General features: G+C 39.3%; 3 protein-coding genes and 1 long non-coding RNA gene across 4 annotated transcripts; 3 read left to right on the forward strand and 1 right to left on the reverse strand.

Annotated features, from left to right (window-relative positions):
* The first annotated feature begins 838 nt into the window (after window positions 1-838).
* On the forward strand, window positions 839-3,758 carry LOC122060053 (zinc finger protein MAGPIE-like). Its single transcript, XM_042623208.1, has 3 exons — window positions 839-1,138; window positions 1,296-1,692; window positions 2,374-3,758. The coding sequence occupies exons 1-3, from the start codon at window positions 1,024-1,026 to the stop codon at window positions 3,236-3,238; spliced, it is 1,377 nt and encodes a 458-aa protein (XP_042479142.1). The 5' UTR covers window positions 839-1,023; the 3' UTR covers window positions 3,239-3,758.
* A 6,619-nt stretch (window positions 3,759-10,377) lies between these two features.
* On the forward strand, window positions 10,378-12,498 carry LOC122059232. The gene is made up of 2 exons (XR_006134007.1): window positions 10,378-10,594; window positions 12,169-12,498. It is a non-coding gene; the product is annotated as an uncharacterized LOC122059232 (long non-coding RNA).
* Window positions 10,892-12,070, forward strand: LOC122059231 (protein-lysine methyltransferase METTL21D). The gene has a single exon (XM_042621916.1). It carries the CDS (start codon window positions 11,129-11,131, stop codon window positions 11,795-11,797), a length of 669 nt encoding a protein of 222 aa, XP_042477850.1. The 5' UTR covers window positions 10,892-11,128; the 3' UTR covers window positions 11,798-12,070.
* Window positions 12,499-13,992: 1,494 nt separating the features above from the next.
* LOC122058585 (EH domain-containing protein 1-like) lies at window positions 13,993-15,206 on the reverse strand. Its single transcript, XM_042621210.1, has 4 exons — window positions 15,024-15,206; window positions 14,833-14,912; window positions 14,169-14,237; window positions 13,993-14,088 (listed from the first exon to the last, which is right to left on the reverse strand). Exons 1-4 carry the CDS (start codon window positions 15,106-15,108, stop codon window positions 14,008-14,010), a joined length of 315 nt encoding a protein of 104 aa, XP_042477144.1. The 5' UTR covers window positions 15,109-15,206; the 3' UTR covers window positions 13,993-14,007.
* Window positions 15,207-21,133: the final 5,927 nt, after the last annotated feature.

Below are 21,133 nucleotides of genomic sequence, written 5' to 3' on the forward strand. Positions count from 1 at the left end.
CCTCTGGCTCCACAACACCATTCTGGTCCGCTAGGACCCTGGTTCCAACTGAATTCAATTTAAGCAGGTCTTTGAAGGAAAAATTTAGCATTGGGTTCTTGCAGTATATCAAGAAGGGGAAGGGAGAGTGAGATAGAATTAAGTATTCATTATAGCTTAAAGCTCAGTTAGATCAGAATCACATCTTTCCTCTAAACCTTCAACTTAATTCAACTGACCCTTTCTCCAAGATAATTCCAGAGTCCCAAGAGAGCAAACCATGATCTGAAATGTCAAGAAAATTGGAACCTAATGGAGACTATTTTTTTGTAGTTAACAGCTCAGTCTATAGGGGTTTGAGCCTTTTTAGATTAATCTTTGGTTGAAACAGGTTAAGAATCAAGATTTGAGCCAAGAATATCTTGATATTATCAAAGTTTAAGAGAGATTAATACTCTCTCTCTCTCTCTCTCTCTCTCTCTCTCTCTCTCTCTCTCTCTCTCTCTCTCTCTCTCTCTCTCTCTCTCTCTCTCTCTCTCTCTCTCTCTGTGGGGAGTAGTTTCCCCTATGGGACTATTGCATGTCCTCAAATGTTTCTTGAGAATATTATATAAAAAACTGGTGAGTGAATTAACAAAACGAACAGCAAAGCAAATTATGGGATAATCATTCCAAATGAGAAAGGTATGTAGACTCACTTTCTTCCGACCTCATCATATGTGTCATGATGCACCTTTGATCAGCTTTGGCCCCTCCGGCCCTCCTTGCCCCCTTCTCTCCTTTCCAACTTTAACTTTTCACCGCCTCCCATAAAATAATTATATACTAATCAAACCAAAAGCAGGTAATAAGACTGCAAACCCACAAGTAGAGAGAGAGAGAGAGAGATTCATAAAATCCTCTGGCTATCAGCCCATGTTAAGTAGTATTTGAGCCATAACCAAGGTACCATTGCTGTTGTGTCTCCTCTTGATCTCATTTTCATCACTATATTTTGCTTCTTTGAGCTACTTGAATTTTTACTCCAAAGCTAAGGAAGGTGAGATGTTAGCGATGATGGCAGGAGAAGCTATCTCAAATGGTTTCACACAGAAGTCAACTGCTGCAGGATCCAATCCTCCTCTAACTAAGAAAAAGAGAAATCTGCCAGGAACCCCAGGCAATCTTCTCTTTCTTGATCTACCTTTTGTTGCTGTTTTATCACTGTGTATGTGTGTGTGTGTGTGTGTTTCTGTAGCTTTTAAGGTTCTGAGAGATTCATGAATCGTCAATTTTCTTTTCTTTTTTTGTGATGAGACTATTTTGGTTTTAAATAGATCCTGAAGCTGAGGTCATAGCCCTGTCGCCAAAGACTCTAATGGCTACTAACAGATTCTTGTGTGAGATATGTGGGAAGGGTTTCCAAAGAGATCAAAATCTTCAACTTCATCGGAGGGGACATAACCTTCCATGGAAGCTCAGGCAGAGGACTAGCAAAGAACCAAGGAAGAGAGTCTATGTATGCCCAGAAAAGAGCTGTGTTCATCACCATCCTTCGCGGGCTCTCGGAGATCTCACTGGTATAAAGAAACACTTCTGTAGAAAACATGGAGAGAAGAAGTGGAAATGTGAAAAGTGCTCCAAGCGGTATGCTGTGCAGTCAGATTGGAAAGCACATTCAAAAACCTGTGGCACTAGAGAGTACAGATGTGATTGCGGGACTTTATTTTCGCGGTAATTATAGCCATCTTTAAGGATCATGTCATTCGTGTATTGAGACAAGTAGTAACAATAAGCCAACCTACAAAATTGTAGCAAAAGAAGCTGAAAATGGTTGTGGTTGGAGATGTTTTTGCTTGAGTTGTGTGTTAGTAGAGACGAGATGTTGGGAATTATAGATATATGCCTTCATATACTTGAGGAGCTTTCTCTACCTAATGCCTTAAGTTTTTTAGTTGGACCCTTCAACATAATATCAAAGCTCAGGTCCATAAGGATATAGTCTCATATCAGTTAAATGGAGCTCTCGCCACCTAATATCTTGAGGTTTTGGGATGGACACTTCAACAGGGACAAATATGTCTCTGTCTCTGGCTTTTATTGTTGATTTCCCTTTAGTAAGATATCTTAACTGCCTCTTTTAATGAATTTTCAATATGATGATTTCTTTTCTTCTTTCTTCTTTCTTCTTTCATATATGGAAGAAAAGGATAAGCTGGGATAAGAACTCCAACCCTCATGGTTAAACCTGTTCAAATGAGCTACAAACTGAGCTACAAACTTTAATTAGCAGCCAAACTGATCTATGATTAATTGCTTTTTGTTGTTGCTGTAGTAATACCAGTAGGATAGAGCATTTTCAGATCATTGTCTGTGAGATTCTTAACTTTTGTTTATCTAATTTTGTTCAAACAGGCGAGATAGCTTCATCACTCACAGGGCCTTCTGCGATGCATTAGCAGAAGAAACAGCTAGAGTTACTGCAGCATCAAATATTGTCAATGCAACCTCAGGAGGAAACTTCAATCATCATCTTATGGGGACTTCATTAGGACCCAGCATGGTACAACATTTCTCTTCTATTTTCAAGCCACTTCCAAGCAATGAAGAAGCAATTAATAATCACTCTAGGCCAGGTCTTTCTTTGTGGATGGGCCAAGGATCTCAAGCTACCAAAGCATTAAGCCAAAATCTCCCTGAATTACATCACATGGGTTCTGATCCTTTCAATCCTTTTACTTCATATCCAAATCCTCCACAATCAGAGTATCAATTAAACTGGGATTATGGAATTAAGCTCTCATCTGCTACCAATGCCAGGGATCTGACTAGCACATCACTACCATTAAGCAACATTAAGGAAGTTGGTAGTACTCCTGGACTTGTTAGTGCTCCATCACTTTACAGTAATCAGCACCAACATCATCAACTATCTACAGCAAACATGTCTGCGACAGCTTTGCTACAAAAAGCTGCCCAAATAGGTTCAACTTCAAGTGACCCAACCTTTTTTGGGAATTTTGAAGTCGACTGCAGCAACATTCAAGTAGAAGATGAAAACAAATACAATGGATTGTTTGGTCTAAACCCGACACCGAATGAGAAGCGAAATCATCATCATTTAGATAGTTCGAACAGTTTATCCAGTTTGAACCAGTTGCAGATGCATCCCAGGAAACGTGCTAATTGCCAGAAGGATGATACAGGAGGGGAAACTAGGGATTTTCTAGGAGTTGGTGTTCAAACCCTTTGCCCATCATCAATTAATGGTTGGATCTGAATACAAGATGGTTTCATGAATTGTATGAGAAAAGCATAGTTGATGATAAAGTGGGGTTGAAAGGGTGAAGTGGAGGAAGATTATATAATTGGAACTTTTCTTTGGTGGGGGAGGGGAGGGAGGTGGTATGGGTGCTTGATGGGGGCTAAAACAAATGCTTGGAAGCATCCTCAATGGTGTTGAAGGAGATTCATGCATATTCAGTTGGATCCTGAAAGCTGCTTTCTTTAAAACTGGTCACTTTTGTTAAGAGAAAAAGAGGGTTAGTGGGGGCAAAGCAATGAGCCTCTTTTGAACTCAATTATTGCCTTGTTTCATGTTCTCATGGTTGTAGTCTTTTCAAATCTAGGCTTATAAGAGTATTTGAGCGTTTAAAAAGTGGATTCAGGTTCATAGGTTTAGGTAAAAATCAATGTAGCCTTTTCATTTACACAGCCATGCATGCATCTTTTGTATATAGGACAAGGAAAGGGCATTATGTGTTAATGTAATGTAAAGATGAAGCTTGGGGATAGAAACATGAAGATGGAATCCGCACCCATAATTCTTGATAAGATAACTATTTTGGTTAATTTAATCTTCCCCCTAGTATATTAGCCCTTGGATATACTTTCTTCCGTTTTTTTGTAAAACTTATGTATAGTCTCTGTTCAAACTTAATGAGGAATGCATTATCGCAAATAAACTTGGGGATTAGTTTTTAATAGGTGCAATTTGATTTTAATGGGCTTCTTAGTTAAGCACATTTCAAGGACTAGGAGAAATTAAGAAAGAGAAAAAGAAAGGAGGAATGGAAGAAAAAGATTAAGGTGAGGAGTCTCTGCTCTACAGACCACTAAACTATCAAGAGTTTTAGGGTATTCAGACAATTCATATTATAAAGTGGGAGTAAATAATTCCATTCACATCGTGGATTGCTCCAGACGACGAACTCTTTTAGTTGGTGGGTCTATTAGAAAACTTTTTACCAAAGATTAAACTCTTGCACCAATCTCTTTATAGTAATTAACTTTGTATGCATAACTGATTAAAGAACCTTAGAAGGAAATTAAGGAATTTAGAGTTTCTTCACCCTACGCTTTGATGTGCCATCACAAGCAACGGCAAGCTCTAGGGGAGTCGGGATCAGATCCTCAAATGAGGGAGTTATCTCTCCTTGTACATTCGTTGGATGCCTTGTGTTGTTCAGAAAAGTGTTCTTCGAAAAACTGGCTACTTCCTCATACGGTGTACATTTTCTTAATTTTTCAATCTACCCTTCCAATATTTTATCTTCCATCATGGGGAACATCGAGAACAGGGGGTTGTGAAGAAGATGGAGAGTTGTTTTTTTTTATTATTATCTGGAAAGCAAAATATTATAAATTAAAATTCCATACAACACATATCCGACCTAACTATATACTGTTAGCATTCAAAGCCTGTAAGGCAACATGCTTGAGGTGTCCTATTATGCTATTATTAGCTTTTAATACAAACATAGGGTTAAGTGAGTAATTGTCCAACTCTCTTCTTAGGGATATTAAAATACTATAATTAATAAGAGGGATATTATGTAAATTCCATTGCATTACCGATCCACTTTCCTCTCAATTACTCCAAACCGCATCAACCTTCGTATTCATGTCTTTTGCCAATCGAATACCCTTGAGCAGTCCTATAACTACTCCTTCACCATCTTCTCCTGTCATCAAATAGTCATCATGACATAAAATACATTGTCCTTGGGTAAATAAACAAACTGCCCATGCACTAATTTTTTGAATTTTATTCGTCCTAATTGTGACTAATAAAATATTCTCACCATTTGGGGGTTGGGTGAATTTTTCAAATTGAAAAGATACCACCTGTGATTCTTGTGCATTGGATTGAAATCCATCGGTAATCCAGAAATCCGCTTGTTTCAAGATAGAATGAATGGTTTCATCTCATGAAACAAAATTTTGTTTCTATGCTTCCAAATAAAATAGCAATAAGTCATAAAAATGGAAAAGAACCTCTTCAAATCAGACTTAGTATATCCCCCGAATTGAAGCAATACATGACAAATGTATTGAAAGTAAAACCTTGCAGTTGGTCTGGTTTGAGTCCTAATGAGCTTGCAGCCCAAACTCTTTTTATGAAATCACAATCAAAGAAGATATGATGTAAAGATTCATGATGAAATTGATAGAAACCACAGGTGGGGTCAATGTCCATCCATCTTGATAAGATATTCTTTGTAGGAAGTCGTGCGTTGATCGGTCTCCAAAAGAAGAATTTAAACTTGGGATGAATATTGATTTTCCAGTAAAAACGCCACCCAGTAAAAACGCCACCATTGTGAGCAAGGATATAAGCAGCAACACTTGTTTGAGCATCCATTGAAATTTGTCAGAGAATTTGTCAATAGATAATTAGCAGCAAGCTTTGTTTTGAAAGATACCTCCTTTGAGAAGAGACACTGCCAACTGTCAGAATGTTGGGACAATTGCATCTGCAATATAAGACTATTAAAATGGATTGGTAAATCGTTATTCAGAAGTCCCATATTCCAAATACTGTTTATTGCAAATTCACTAGCCATAAAGCGAGATTGCTTGGGATGTCTAGAATTAAAGGAGTATATATCAAGAGTCTTGTTCGGTTGGGATGTTAAGATCCAAGGATCATCCCAGAAAAAAAGTATTATTGCCATTGCCTAATTGCCATAGAATAATTCTTTTTAGAAAAGGAAGCATCGAGACTATACTGTTCCAGCATGGGGATCTGCGGGTGCTTAAATTTTTTTTGTGGAAAGCTGGCCTTTTCTTGAAGTATTTTGATTTGGGAACCTGAACCCAAAGATGGAGAGTAGGGGTTAGGGATTTGAAAAATGTCGTGTGGGTTACTAATATTGCATGCAAAGGAGAGGTCTTGGCAGGGTGGTGTGATGCGAGAGCGGATCAAGTCCTTGTACGAGAACCATTCTCCTACGGGGCTGATTTGTATAGATGGAATCCACCTAACAACCAACTCTGTGGTGGATTCCATCTGTGTGGATCAGCTTGTACAAGAACCTGATCCACATTCGTGTGATGCATGCACAGGGGTGGTTGCACAAGGGTGGTCGACCATTGCAGTGGCTGAGCAACAAGGGCAACCGATGGGTTGGCAGGGTGAGATGGCTAGAGACTGGGGTCTAGTGCTTGTAGTGATGGGAATTGCAGCATGGTAGCAACATATGGTGTGATGATGCACAGGGGCATGGACCTGGGAGAAAGGTGGGGTTGCAAGGGAGGGCAGGCAAGCAGAGGTCAGGTGGGGATGGGGATGCGAGGTGTTGGTTGGATGGGAGAAAGAACAGGGGTGGGTTGTGCAAAGAGAAAGAAGAAAGAAGAAAGAAGATGTTGTAAGTGGAAATAAAAATATACAACTCGGTAGTGGGGCAGCAGGGAGAGGGAATAAATGGAGATCGGATCAAGTTCTCGTACAAGAATGATTCTCGTACGGTGTTTGATCCTCACTTGGACTCCACTCAAAATAAAAACCAACTGAAAGAAGAGAGTGATTAAGTGGAGTCCAAGTGTGGTTCAAACACCGTACAAAAATGATTCTCATATGAGGATCTGATCCATACTCGAATAAATGTAACAAGAGGTGCAGCAATGGTGTTCCTTTGTTGCCTTTTACAAAGGAAAAGGAGAAGGAACATAGTTGCAAAGGGTGGGTGGCGTTGGAAAGAACAACAAGGGGGCGGGCTGTGTTGCTTGTAGAAGTGATAGTGGGTTGGGTTGGGTTGGGTTGGGTTGAAGAATAAGGTTGGTGCAAGATTGCAAACAATGGGATGAGCGTGGAAAGGGTAAAAAAAAAAAAAAAAAAAGAATTAAGAGAGAAGGAATAATATATATAAACAATGGGTGATATGGCAAAGGCAAGATCAGTAGAGACTAGGGAGAGGGAATAAAATAAACAATGGTGAAATTTAATATTAAGAGAAAATTGCATTGCCACCCCCTGAACTTTGGTCCTTATTCAATCCCACACCCTGGATTTTTCAAAACACCAAAGACACCCCCTGAAAATTCAAAAAATTTCAAATCAATCCCTGCCATTAGCCGACCGTGTTAAGTGATAGAACCTCTGTTAGTGTTTTTTTACAAAATGCCCAAAACACCCTGGCTATTGTGAGAGGACAATATTACCCTCCCTTTACCAAATGAATTAAGCCTTAAACCCTAAAAGATCTCTGGGCATCACTGTGTTCCACCGTCGATTTCTGAAATCTGATGGTGATTTATTCAGTCATCGGGAGAGCTGTTCTTGGTTGTCGATCTACTCCGCCGCCCTAACCAACCCATTAGGGCTTCCTTCTTTTGGATTGAGTCTTGGAGATCTTGTTAGATTTCTGGGCGTTAAAGGAAGAATCTCTTATTCGAATTATTTGAATGTTTCGAAAGCAAAAGATTTGATTTTTCACAAGTTTGGATTACTTTTGTTTTTTATTTTTTATTTTTTTCTATTTTTTGGTTTTCTGTTGGACCTGCTAGGGTTTGAAAAATATTCCGCTCCATTCAGCTCTGCAGTACTAATGGTGATCTCAACTATGACCGGAACCAAAAATCTGTTGCAGATGTAAAATAGGTAATAATTGAATTTTTCTTTCTTTGTTCCTTTAATTTTAAGTAATCCCATCGTTATTTTAGATGAGGAATAAGAGGTTTGAAGAAAGAGACCACCTTACGAAACCTTCACTGTGGATCTCACCACGATCGACAGTGGCATAGCATCGGAGATAGATTATCAGATGGGAGAAGAAGACTTGATAGCAAAGCGAGATATGATACAAGAGCTAGACCCTTGGGAGATCATTTATATGGGATTTTTTCAAGTTTGATTCCTCTCACCACTGATCTCGCATTGTCCATGGGGATGGGGGGTTGTCTTCTTAATCAAAGGAATAAAATCTCAGCCTCTCTTCCACCTCCTCCCATGGCTCAGAGAAATAGGCTTCACATTGTTATCTTCAGGTGCACTACCGAATTCTCCGGCGAGGATGCGAAGGAGAGGAAGCCTGCTTGAGAGAGGTCAAAGAACCGGATCTCATATCTAACACTAAAACAACTCAGATTCTTCGTTGTCATTACGATCATCATCATCGTCATGGGAGGAGGATGAAGAGAAGAGTCACTGCAGATCTTTATGACTTTCTGAACTTTCCTGACAATGCCAATGGTGGTAACCACCCACACGAACCTTTCAGGCTAAACGTAAGATCGTTCCTCTCAAAGCATGCACAACTACCTCCACCTTCGCCTCTATTCCCGCACCTCCTCACATGGCAAATCGTGATCCGGATCGGTGAGTTGGTAGAAGGACCTGATCTTTCGTTTTCATGTTCACACTCTTTGGGTTTTGCTTGGTCGGTTTCTAGACTTTTTGCCTGTTTTCAGTGCCGGCAATAGCCAGGGGTGTTTTGGGCATTTTGTAAAAAAACTAACAGAGGTTCTATCACTTAACACGATCGGCTAACGATGGGGAGTGATTTGGAAATTTTTGAATTTTCAGGGGTTGTCTTTGGTATTTCGAAAAGTCCAGGGGGTGGCATTGAATAAGGACCAAAGTTCAGGGGGTGGCAATGCATCTTTAATATTAAAAAATATATAATCTATAATATATAATATATAATATTAATGCCAAATCGTAAGAGTGGGTATCTAGGTTTTGAAAGGCCATGAATCGACTCATGAGCATACAAAAAGAGAAATCTCCCAACTCATTAAGAGAAGGTGATCTGGACTTGCTTTAGGGTATCATATGCCATGCATAGCTGGACCCATGGTTTTGGATATCGATATTGGATATGTTGTGTCAGTCGTATCATATTAGTATTAATTATGATCGGTCCTGATATTTGGTCGATCTAGGATCAGGTATCATATTGGTATCAAGGATAAAATCGTTAAAAATTTAATTTTAATGAAAAATAAAGATAATGTTGACTGATTCATACCGATACAGTCAATCTCGGATACTTTAGTATCATATCGATATCAGCCGAGACCAATAACAATACCAACAACTCAATCCTTCCTTTGTGGGTTTTGTTAATGTTTTCTTTTCTTCCTTTAATTTATATTCTATTCATCTAAAAAAAATTACAACAGAGTCCTCAATCCTAGAGGACTGAAAATAAGGTGCTATTGGTGGGATTGGACCCATGTGTTTGAAGGCCCATGCACAACCTAGGGTACCTTAGCCAACTCCAAGGGGTAACCAAGTTGGCAAGGGACTTTCGACTCAGGAAGCCTGTGGTTCTAAGTTCGATTCAGCTTACTTTCTTGGGCCACTCACACCGGGGTTTGAACCCCAAGGGGTTAGCCGAGTTGGCGAGGGACCTTCGCCTTAAGAAGCATGTGGTTCTGAGTTGACTCCTCTTATCTCCTTAGGGCTATTCACATGAGGGTGTTTAGTGTTCTTCACTACTTTTGATGAAAGTTGAATGGTTCTCATTCAACCCCAATATGAGCCGATCTATGGAATTGTGTACTATAAACCCACGGGATTAATCAGACCGAAGACTTAAATACCCATCTTTAGCAAAATAAAAAATAAAAGTTACCTTAACCTTAGACGCGTCTAAGCCTGAGCCCAAGCAAGCCAAGCCCATCGGGCTTTCGGACAGGGCTCTTGCATAAGGGCTGAAACCCGTATGTAATTTTAAAGTTTTAAAAATAAAATTAAGCTTCCTAATTTCCTTGACATTTAATTATGGATTCCTTATTTACTTGCATGTCGTCATGGCTTCAAGTCTCAACTTCATCAATTTAAGTAAAACACACACCATTCCGATTAATTATTTCTTTATATGAGAAGATGATAAACCTACCTTTTTTACACATATTAGCTTAGGTTCTTGGCCTTCATGCATCTCTACAAAAAACAAAAATCCCTGCATCTTAAAGACGTAGCGGCTATTTTCTATCCGGCTAGCCAATTGTAGTTTCAGATTGCAAGTTGAGAAGATTAAACATGGAATCTAAGTGACATGTGATAGATGGGGACCGCGTCTCTAGCGTTGCACCTGGTTGGCATGTTCAGTTATAGATGGAGCCAATCAACCCTTCTATTGACGGAAATGATGATGCAATCAGGAAGAGTGGGAACCGACCAAGAGGTGTTGGCCCGACCAAGGAAGGTTTCTGCCGTGGGACGTATGGTTGGCTCAAATGAGTGCCTTTAGGATGGACGGACGAAGCCGATCATCATACCTTCAGATCAAGAATAGCGAAGACGATCATACTAGAGTACCTATACATGTGGAAAGCGTGGAGCCAATCGGGGAGCTGTTATCCAAGATGGTCGGAGTTGATGCTGACCAGGCACGTCTGCACCGTGGTAAGCCTTTTATGATAAGTGTTTTCCTCCTATTCGTTGACCGTATTATGGTATATCAGTCAATAGATTATTAGAATTATTATGTAGAGTGGAACAGCCCTAGGTTTCTGAATTTTAGACATCAAACTTTTTGCTTATCACTTGATATTTTTAAGCTCCATGGTGTGTAGTAATTAATGGTGAATAAAGTGAAATGACCTCGCTACCCTCCTATGGTTGATACCATTTTATTGCACTTCATTGATATTACACAAGCTCTCTCAAGATTTAAACTGGGCATTTAGTTGTAGAGGTTGGGCTGGACTGACAAAGGCCATTGTCAATACACTTTGGGCTGTGCTGGTCTTGCACCAACCCAATTCTGCCCGCGTGCGGAGTTATCTCTGCAGCCAAACTCTCTGTGTGCCGCGTCGCGTTGCTTGCTCACCCGTTTTCTTCCGGCCATAGTTCAGACTTCAGAGTCTTCAGAGTACAGATGCCCCAAGGAGTTTGAACTATCAGAAGAAATCTCAAAGGACTTTCATTTCATTAAGGATGAAATTCACGGACTCGCCAGTGATCGAACTCCCGGTGCGCGATGCTGTCCTCTCCATCCAACAAGACAATGGTTCGATGCACGTAGGCACCTCCGTCTGGCCTTGCTCCCTTGTCCTCGTCAAATTCGTCGAGCGCTGGTTGCTAACCCCCAGCTCGTCTTCTTCCGCACCTAACCCCTACACCCACCTCCTCAGCTTTTCCGGTAAGCGAGCCATCGAGCTCGGCACCGGCTGCGGCCCCGCCGGCATGGGTCTCTCCTTACTTGGCCTCGAAATCGTCCTCACAGACATAGCTCCAGTCATGCCGGCTCTCAAACGAAACCTCAAGCGCAATAAACCCACGCTTGGGAAAACCCTTAAGACCGCTCAGCTCTACTGGAACAACTCTGACCAGATCAAATCCTTAAACCCTCCTTTCGATTTCGTCATCGCGGCAGATGTTGTTTATATCGAAGAGTCTGTTCCCCAACTTATTTCTGCCATGGAATCTCTTGTTGGGGATTCTGGCGTCATTCTGCTTGGTTACCAATTGAGGTCGCCAGAAGCTCACAGCTTGTTCTGGGAGATCTGTGAGAGAACTTTCAAGATTGAAAAGGTCCCTCACGAGCATTTGCATCCGGAGTATGCTTACGAGGAGACGGATGTGTATATAATGAGGAAGAAATAAATAAATAAACAATACAGAAGGAATTCTCTGGTCGTCTCAGGTGCAACTTTTTGTCATTAATTCCGGTTTCCTTGGATGTCTCCGAATTTACTTAATTTTATCTATAAACTCAAGGATAGCAGATCAGAAACTGTGAGACAATTGGAATTTTTCCACATTATTTTCTGTATGGTATTGTCTATCGTACACTTTTTTTTATACATTGTTATATCTTGGATTATGTTCTATATGAGCGTAATGGATCTTTTTCAATGTTACTAAGTTGCTACACAATACTGTTACTTGTTCTCTGACTCTCTATCTACTTCTTCGTCTTGAATTGTCTTGAATTGTTGTCCTTTCGCACTGATATTGAACTTTTCTAGTATCAGGGGTTAGTGTAGGAACTGAATTGAGACAGCTGCTACAGTCCTTGGCTCTTCTCATGAGGAAAAGGTGGCTTGGTAATATTGGACCTGTTAGCTATATTTTGTGTAGCCAATTCGTCGTAATATGTTGGTGGATTTGCTTGTGGCCGTGGGAGTACTTTGAATAAGGATTTTATGTGAAGTCCTATACTTCACCTTTGAAGAAGTTATGTCTCTTCTAGCCCTTTAATGACACACTTTTTGTAACTGTTGATTGACATTCCAATGGCTTTTGTGAACAATAGAAGAAACCTAGACATACTATGTAGCAACTCCTGAACATTGTTCTTTTAAGCATTGTTAACTGTTAAGGTAGTCCAAGAGAAGTTTCCGGACTACAGGACTAAAGGGTACAAGAGGCACTTGCTCGTTTTCTAATGCTGTGAGTGAAAGAAAAATCATAACAGAATTGTTAGAGTTGCTTCTAGTGAATCCATCTCTTCATCTTTCCTAACCAATCTCTCTTTTCATTAGCCCCCTGTTTTTACTTTCTTCTGATATTAGTTTCACCTTGTTTGGAGTTATTTATTGTACTCTGGCCAAAAATATATTCACATGTCATGCTCATTTGTCTGACGTACTGTTTTATCCATGCAAAGTACAACTCACCTTCTTTTTTTTTTTTTTTTTTTTTTTTTTTTTTTTTTAAGATTTTGGCATTTTGGAACTTGTGGAATGCTTAATTGGCTATCATCATTTCATTCTCTATATATGTTTCGTCTAGGAGTACATTTTTTTCTGTGTTAATACGTACTTAGCTAAATTATATGATGGAAACCAATTCTCTTGTTGTATGGATAAAATATTTGAACATATTCTTCAATTAGTTGTTATTGTGTTTGATGCTGATAGTGTGTTTGTTAACGAGTTCCATGGATTCTATTACTAATGGCATCTCTCTTTGTACTGATAATTACATGAGATGAATTCATTTGTCAGATTTAACCATCTTTAGTGTTTACTGGAGTAAAGGAAAAATAGGTCTTGGCCAATCTTGATATTTTTTTTTTAGATGGATACACTATAGAAGGGGGGAGGGGGATGGTAACAGCCAGGAGATCTGAACTCGAAACCTCCTGGTGAGTGTGGGCATCACAAACTCACCAACTGCGCTGGTCAGTTGTTAAGAGGCCGTTTGATAACACTTCTATTCCTGGAGAGTGTTCTTTTACAGAAGTGTTCTTTTTCGATTCCATGCTGTGAAGACACTCTGGCGGAACAGAAACAGCGTTTGGTAAAACTATTTCAGAAATGGCTTTAGAACAGGAAAAGAACAGAAACAGCGTTTGGCAAACACTTCTATTCCTGGAGAGTATAATAATGAAAATTCACTTTTGAACAATGAAATCAATAATTACAAACATGCTATTATGGTCAAATTTAACTTAAATAAGGAAATAATTTGTTTATGAAATTATCTTTTAAAATACTATTACTTAAAGGAAATAATAAAATATAAACATAAAGAGTTCCCACATTTATCTTAATAAGAAAACAAAAGTCTACTATTCAAGTTTATAGGAATTACAAAATAAAAATCATAGCTGCAAATAGGTGTCTTGAAATTTTATTACATAAACAATCAAATCAAGGGGTAACCCTTATCTATTGCCATCTGATTTGCAATTTGTATCCTTAGCTCATTCATCTGTCTTCCTTGTACACGTTGACTGCCTTGATGAATTGTAGTAGAAGTACTCGCAATATCACCATCTTCTTGTTCTCCGTGAGCGTTAACATCCTTTTTTTTCCCCTTCTCTTTTTTGATAATTTAATGCCTACTATCTGTTAAAAAGGACAAAGCTAAAAATCATTCCTTAATTTACCTTCTTTGCTAAGAATATCTTGTGTAATTTCATGTCCTGCTTGTGCTAATGCAATTAACTGTTCAAGATAGGAAGTTAGTAAAAAATAGTTTCTCTCAAAATGATAAAATATAAATAAGTATTAAGGTATGCCAGAACCTGCATTGCAACAACAAAGTCATTAAAATCAAGGAACCCTTGACGTTCGGAATCCGCAATTGCCCACACCTATGAAGAAAATAAAAGGATATTTCAGCTAAAGAAACAATTATAATCAAATTACAGACAGACATGGTAACCAAGATAGAAACATCCATGCTACACTTCCCTTTGTGTTAGGCATAAGAAAAATCAACATCCTAGGCACCAATATGGCAACGTATGGAACCCAGAACAAGCAGATGTAGCGATGCAGCAAAACCTTTTAGCTGGTAAACATAAAGTAGGATATTATCTAGCCCCTTCCCTAAAAATAAAATCACTTCCTGAGAGACCACATGAACTGGCTCTGCAATGCCCTTTTGAGAAAAGAAATCAATAAATTGTAATTTCACAATGCTCGTCCAAGATATAGAAAAAGAGTGGATGTAACTGATACTTGCTATGCGAAACAAATTAGAACAGAAGTTTTTGGAGGGATTAAACTCAATAAACATCATCATGTAAAATACTACCCTATTGGGTCCATACTCTATAGTGATAATCTAGAGCTTCTAAATTTAAAGAGTTCATCTAGAAGCACAAAAATGTGGATCCTAAAGGTGAAACAGGAGGACGAATTATGAGCCACAGAAGAAAATAAGCAAATAGTGAAGAAAGAAACCTGCTTGAGTGCTGGCCGAGATAAATTAGCCATGGCGAAGAACTTGGTCGCATCGTTTCCCGTAATGCGGCCGTCGGCATCTAAAGAAGAAAAGAACGAAAAACAGGTTGGAAACTTTGAAGATTTAAGCGAGATCGATCCAATAAATTAGAAAAAAAAAAAAAATGAAATGATGGAAAGGGAGGAGGAACCTGTGTCGGCAAAGTTAAACCATTCCTGATAGATCTTCTGATTCTCCTTTGAACAAATGCTGATCGGACTCGAAAGAATCTCCATTAGAGAAGAACCGATAATCTAAGCACTTCTTTAGATTTCGAAATTTCGAAAACGAGAGTTTGATTTGCACTTCGAAGAGAGAGAGAGAGAGAGAGAGAGAGAGACTTTCCCCTCTCTCAATAATAACAAAACTTGAAATTCTCGGAAACAGGCTTTGATCGTGAGTTGCAAGGAAGCGACGATCGTGAGAGGCAAGGAAGCGGCCACCGGCAACTGACCTGCGACCGACCTGCGACCGAGAGAGAGATAGAAGGAAGCGGCGACTGACCTGCGACCAACCTGCGACTGAGAGGAGAAACCGTTGAAGCGGCGAAGGAGAGAGAGGGCAGCGGCGACCGAGAGGAGAGAAGCGGCGACCGTTGCAGGGAAGCAGCGACAGTTCCAGGAAGCCGCGACCGAGAGTGAAAACCTATTGCAGGTTCTCCTTAGGATTTGGGGGTTTTTGGTCGTGAGATAGAGAAAAGAGATTGTGGGGTTTTGAATAGTTTTGTTCTTTTAAGTTTCTAAAAGAATAGAAAAGCAACTTTTTGGTACTCTTGCAATTTATTCTTTACTCATTCTTTTTCATTGGTTCATTCCGGGAGAATAAAAAAATGAACCGGACGTGCCAAACATATTTCTGTTCTATTTGCATTCCCGCATAATAGAAGAACACCAGAAACATTCTCCCAGAGTGTTATCAAACGGCACCTAAGTATCTTGATATTGGTAGGCTGAACAGTAAGAGATGTACAGTTGACTTCACATGCCAAATTGCTTTTGCCCAAAAACAGACACAATTGGAAATGCACTAGATTAAAGGAATCTCTTGTTTCTCACTTGTCTTTGGTGGTTGGCCTTGTTAGAATGTGCAGCAATTACTTGGTATTTCAAAGAAGCATGCTAGCCTTGTATTCATTACTTCAGTAAAATTTGTGATGCCCGTCCATATATTGTATATTTTACTCATGTTATATATCCCAGAAACAAGTGCAAATGTCATCCTACTACATTACTACTTCAGCTTATGGTTAGCTTCTAGAGATGTCACAATTAAGTGCCTTTAAAGTTTGTGGTGGAGTGGGCTTCAACATGTAACAATCCCTGTGAGATGTTATTGTCCGGTTAGCTTGTAGGTGTGACCGACCATGCTTTCAGGTTCTTAATTGTGTCAAAACCATTTTTCACAAAGCTGATCAAGCAACAGTTCCTGATGTTTTTTAATACAACAGCTTTCTAATAGCCAAAACTGATCATTGTGAAGTAATTAAACACCATGCACCAAGCCGAATTATCCAGCTTTGTCCGACTATTGCCTTCTTGATGGTTCAGCTAATGTCACGCACCATTGCTGCTCCTAAACAGGGCCATATTTTGGCATTTAAGTAGACTTTTGCAATTAATTTACCACTTTTGCTAAATATTGATGCTTCGCTATACTCTGTTTTGCTTATGCACTTAAAAGTTTTAGCTTCAATTAGCACTTGGGAATTTCCTAAATTTTAACATGCTCCTTTCTAACTTGGAGAGTTGCATATGGTACATACATTGGGAGATAACCTGGTGGATGGTTGGTCATAGAAAAGAATTCTCAGCATGTATATGATTGTTAAATAAATTGTAGATTGATGATGAGAGCATTCCAAAGAGAGGGGTTACAGTGGATTGGTTTATCGAGGTCTCTAAATTGCCCATTTATCTTGCTATATTGCTTGGATGGATAAATCAATGTAGGTTAGGGTGTTTGAGATGGATTTTTGGGAAGACTAAAAAAGGATGAAGTTAGAAATGATAGCATTTATATGATCTAGGGGTAGCACTGCTCAGTGGCAAGATGAGGTTATGTAACCTCAGATTTTCCATTGTAAAACAAAGGCCAATTATCTGTACTTCTGAAAAGGACTGATATTGTTTCTGTTTGAAGGTAAGACTGTATTTGGATTGGATCCAGGTATATCTGAACTTGATCTGATCACATTTGATGTGATCCAAATTTTATTTGAGATCCATCCGTTTCGTTAAAAGGGTTTGGCTAGGGTTTTCTTCCAATGCTGGCTGCCGACCTGACACACCAACCCTCCTACTTTATCCAGGCTTGGGACCAGCAGCAAATGCTGACGGAGTGTATGATATGTAAAGTGATTATTGTAGGTATCTTGATGGAAGGCCGGTATGGGAAAGGGGAAGAATCCCCTGCTTGGAGTTGTAGGGGAGGGAGGAATCGCACAAAGAAGGGGGGGGGAATAGGATCGCACACAATGCCTGTAGGCTCTTCATCAAAACCAAATTCAATTCATCTTCTCAATATGATTTGTCATTTGGTTACAACCAATTTAAAGGAAAAATAAAAAATAGAAATAATAGAAACTCGACTGAAATAGGAAACTACCATAACTAAGCAAATTGACACTCTAAGAGTCTCTAAATCCTATGTGAAACCCAACTTCCTAAAATAAAGTGAATAAAATAAAAGCAAAGGCAATCTTCCTAAATAAAGCAAATTTCTAAAATCCTACTAGACCGGAAAACAATATAGATCTGGTTCATCTCTGTCCGAATACCCAGATGGGTATGGATCGCTCCACGGATGCATATTTGCATCATATCTGGGTTCAATCATAAATGAAGAAGGTGATATAGAGGATGGTATTTCATAAAGAATTAAAATAGGATGGATGAAAGGAGAGTTGTGTGATCTATGTATTCATTTAAAACTTAAAGGAAAATTTTGTTGGACAGTCATACGTTCAACTATGATGTATAGTGCAGAATGTTAACCAATTAAGAAGCATCATGTGGATAACTCAGCATAGCAGAATTGAGGATGTTGAGATGGATGCATAGTTGTCACGGCGTCAAATCGATCCAAGGCTGTGGAGGGGTGGCTAATCGATTTGGCGATGAATCGCCCATTATGGCGTTGCCATGGCGGTCAAATCGCCCATGTGTCATTTTTTATTTTTTCTATTTTCAAAAGTTATTTAGTATGCTACTTTTCTATTTCCCCTATTTTCTAAAGTTATTTAGCATGCTACAAGCCTATAATATATACTCTATAACATATAAAACCAACATTAAGCAACATCAAATCATCAAAAATCAATATAGCCCTATCAAAATCACCCTACATTTTACAAAAAATCGACCGCTTAGTGAATCAGGCTTGACCTGGCATCCATGGCGGTGGCATAGCGACGCCTATCAGCCAATGGCGACCGCCATTTGTGAGTCACATAAATCATAGCACTGCCATGAACTTCTTTTTCCGCCAGGACGCCAAATCGCTGCCTTGGCGACGCCATGACAACTATGGATGGATGTGTGGCAAACTAGGAAGGATTAAGTAAGAAATGACCATATTAGAGCTGTTTAGGGAGTAGCTCCGATGCATGATATGCTACAAAAAAGTTATCTGAGGTGGCATGGCCATATTCAACAGAGACCTTTGGATGCTTCCGTATAGAGCCAGGGGCAAATCTAAATTGACCCTAGGAGAAGTGATGAGGAAAGACATCCACAGCTTAGGCCTTTATCAAATATAACCTCGAATAGAGCTCTGATTGGAGGACAAGGATCCATGTAATTGACCCATGTATTGGGATAAGGCTGAAAAGTTGTTGTTGTTGTTTTTGTTGTACCCATCTGCTTTCATATTGTCAGATTCAGATCACCATATGGGGTTTTGCACCTTCAACTATGTAGATGTTGACTTAAAGCACCAAAGCTAATGGGTAATCATGAATTTACCTTTTTATTAGAAAGGGAGGTGTTAGTTAATATCCATTACCAGAATGTTTCCAAAAGTAAGAGGCTTCTTCTGTTTACTACATCCATAAGATATGAGAGAATGGAGAAAAGGTCACCCATTTAGAACCAAAAATCAGAAACGAAATATTGATACATTCTTGAAATGCTATGTAATCATGCTCAAACTGAAGGGAATATCTTATTGATGTTCACATGACAGGTCATGCTTTATAGTGTAAAGTGTTTGATGATTTAGAAATAACACACTCTAGGATGATTTGCGTCAGAAATTTTTTGATGTTACTGAACTGGACATTGACCCAAGTCCTATCCAAATAAAGTGAAATTCAGAGCATTTATTAGTATGGTCAATTTCAGAGGTATGCAAGTCTGATCAAGTTGTAAGCTAATTATGTATGTATGGAACAAAAATGTGATACATGAATACTTTACCTGTAACCGTGATTACACAAAATTGTTTTAGACTGGAAACCTAAAACCCATAACTAATACAATCAGATTGATACAGTCTCTATCTGGAGGAGCATTACCTAATGCTAACTAGCATGTCATGTCTTTCTTTCTGTCTGAGAATTGTGTGAACCCCTCTCCATAGTTTTCTATGGGTTTGCTTGTTTCTGGGAGGGATAAAAGTGTGGAGCACTGAATTGTCACAGTTAAAACAGGTTGTCTGTTTGTAGCTTGTGTGAGTAAGGTGATGTTTTGCCCCTTACCTGGTTCTTGTTTGAGATAAGGCACGCATCAGCAGAAAATCTGGTTGAGAAGTTCATTTCAGCAGTCTCTTGTCACTCCCAGCTTCCAAATTGGAATAGAGATGAGCTATTCTCCCCTCTCCCATCCTCCGCCCAAACCAAAAAGAAAAAATATCAGAGCTGGGCACTTTACTGAGTGCAATCATGGAGGAGACTGTTACCACTTCATTAATCTGGTGGCTTTGCATTGCCCCTTCTCCCCATCCCACCCCCCCCCCCCCACCATCCCAACCCCTAACCCAATGTATCTACCTTTTGAGCTCAGCTTTCCTCCATAGGTAATGGAATTTTGTTAGGATGGTCCATGGGTCTTCAGTTGGTGTCTGTTTGGATCCTCAATGCCCCAAAATCCAGTGAAATATCTTATATGAGTCGGATGTGGATGAGAGATTTAGCATTATGTGAGTTAGGCATGGTTTAAACAATTGGAATCAGATCGGTCAAATTGGCTGAGGCTGATCCTGAGTACTCCCATTCTGGAGCGGCCGATTCACTCTGTTTGTAAGGTTCAGGCAGAATGTTACCAATTCTAGCTGATTTTAACAGAATTGGATCAGAATCGGTGAAATCCCGATTCCTTGTCTTAAAACCCTGTAGTTAGTTGTTTTATTTCTACGATCTAGTTCCCATTAAAAGCATGAATTTAGATCATCACCTAAAATAGTATAGTTAGAACTTGAATTGTAATGTAGCAGAGAGCCAAAGAAAGAATTAGTGGGCACAACTTGCAATGAGAAGGACAATATGTTTATTAATTCTTCCAGTTTTATTGAACTCTGAGAATCTTTTGATGGAGTAATTCAGTAATTGTAACTATTTATAGGATAAAAAATTCTAGATTGCTACTGTATCTCGTTTCTCAATCCAATTTGCGAGTTCAAGTCCATCACCTCTCCAGAATCCAAATCGAGTCCAATCCAAGTTGGCCAGTTGGAAGGCCCCTCTCTTGCCTCTTGCTAGTAGAGCAACAATAATTAAATCAGTTCTCAGTTTTATCCCAACCTATCTAATGTCATGCTTCTTATTCCCTAAATCCTTGTGTACTAAACTTGATAGCATCAATACCAAATTCTGGAGGGGTGTACTCAAAGAGTCGTGCAAACTTTCCCTTATATCTTGGGAGAGTGTTTGTAAACCAAAGTCATTAGGGGGTTTAGGATTTATCAAGAATGTTGACCATAATCTCGCCCTTCTTCTCCACTTGGGATGGAGACTGATCTCCAATCCCAACACTTTATGGGCAAGAGCTCTGAAATCTGAAATACTTTTTTATTGCCAAGTTTAAACCCAAAGCTGGTCCTTTGACTTGGAGTAGCATAACACATGCTCTTCCTTGCGTCAAGAACATTGTTTGTTCGAAGATAGGAAGTGGAGATAGGATTCAGATCGATTTGGAATCAACCTTGAATTCCAATCAAGAATGGGAAATCCTTTGATCCTCGTTAAGATAGGATTCAGATCGGTTTGCGTTAAGATAGGATTCAGATCGGTTTGCACAACTTGGCCTTGGTTTAGCTGTTTGCGGT

Source organism: Macadamia integrifolia, chromosome 13, assembly GCF_013358625.1.
Source record: "Macadamia integrifolia cultivar HAES 741 chromosome 13, SCU_Mint_v3, whole genome shotgun sequence".
Taxonomy (NCBI): domain Eukaryota; kingdom Viridiplantae; phylum Streptophyta; class Magnoliopsida; order Proteales; family Proteaceae; genus Macadamia; species Macadamia integrifolia.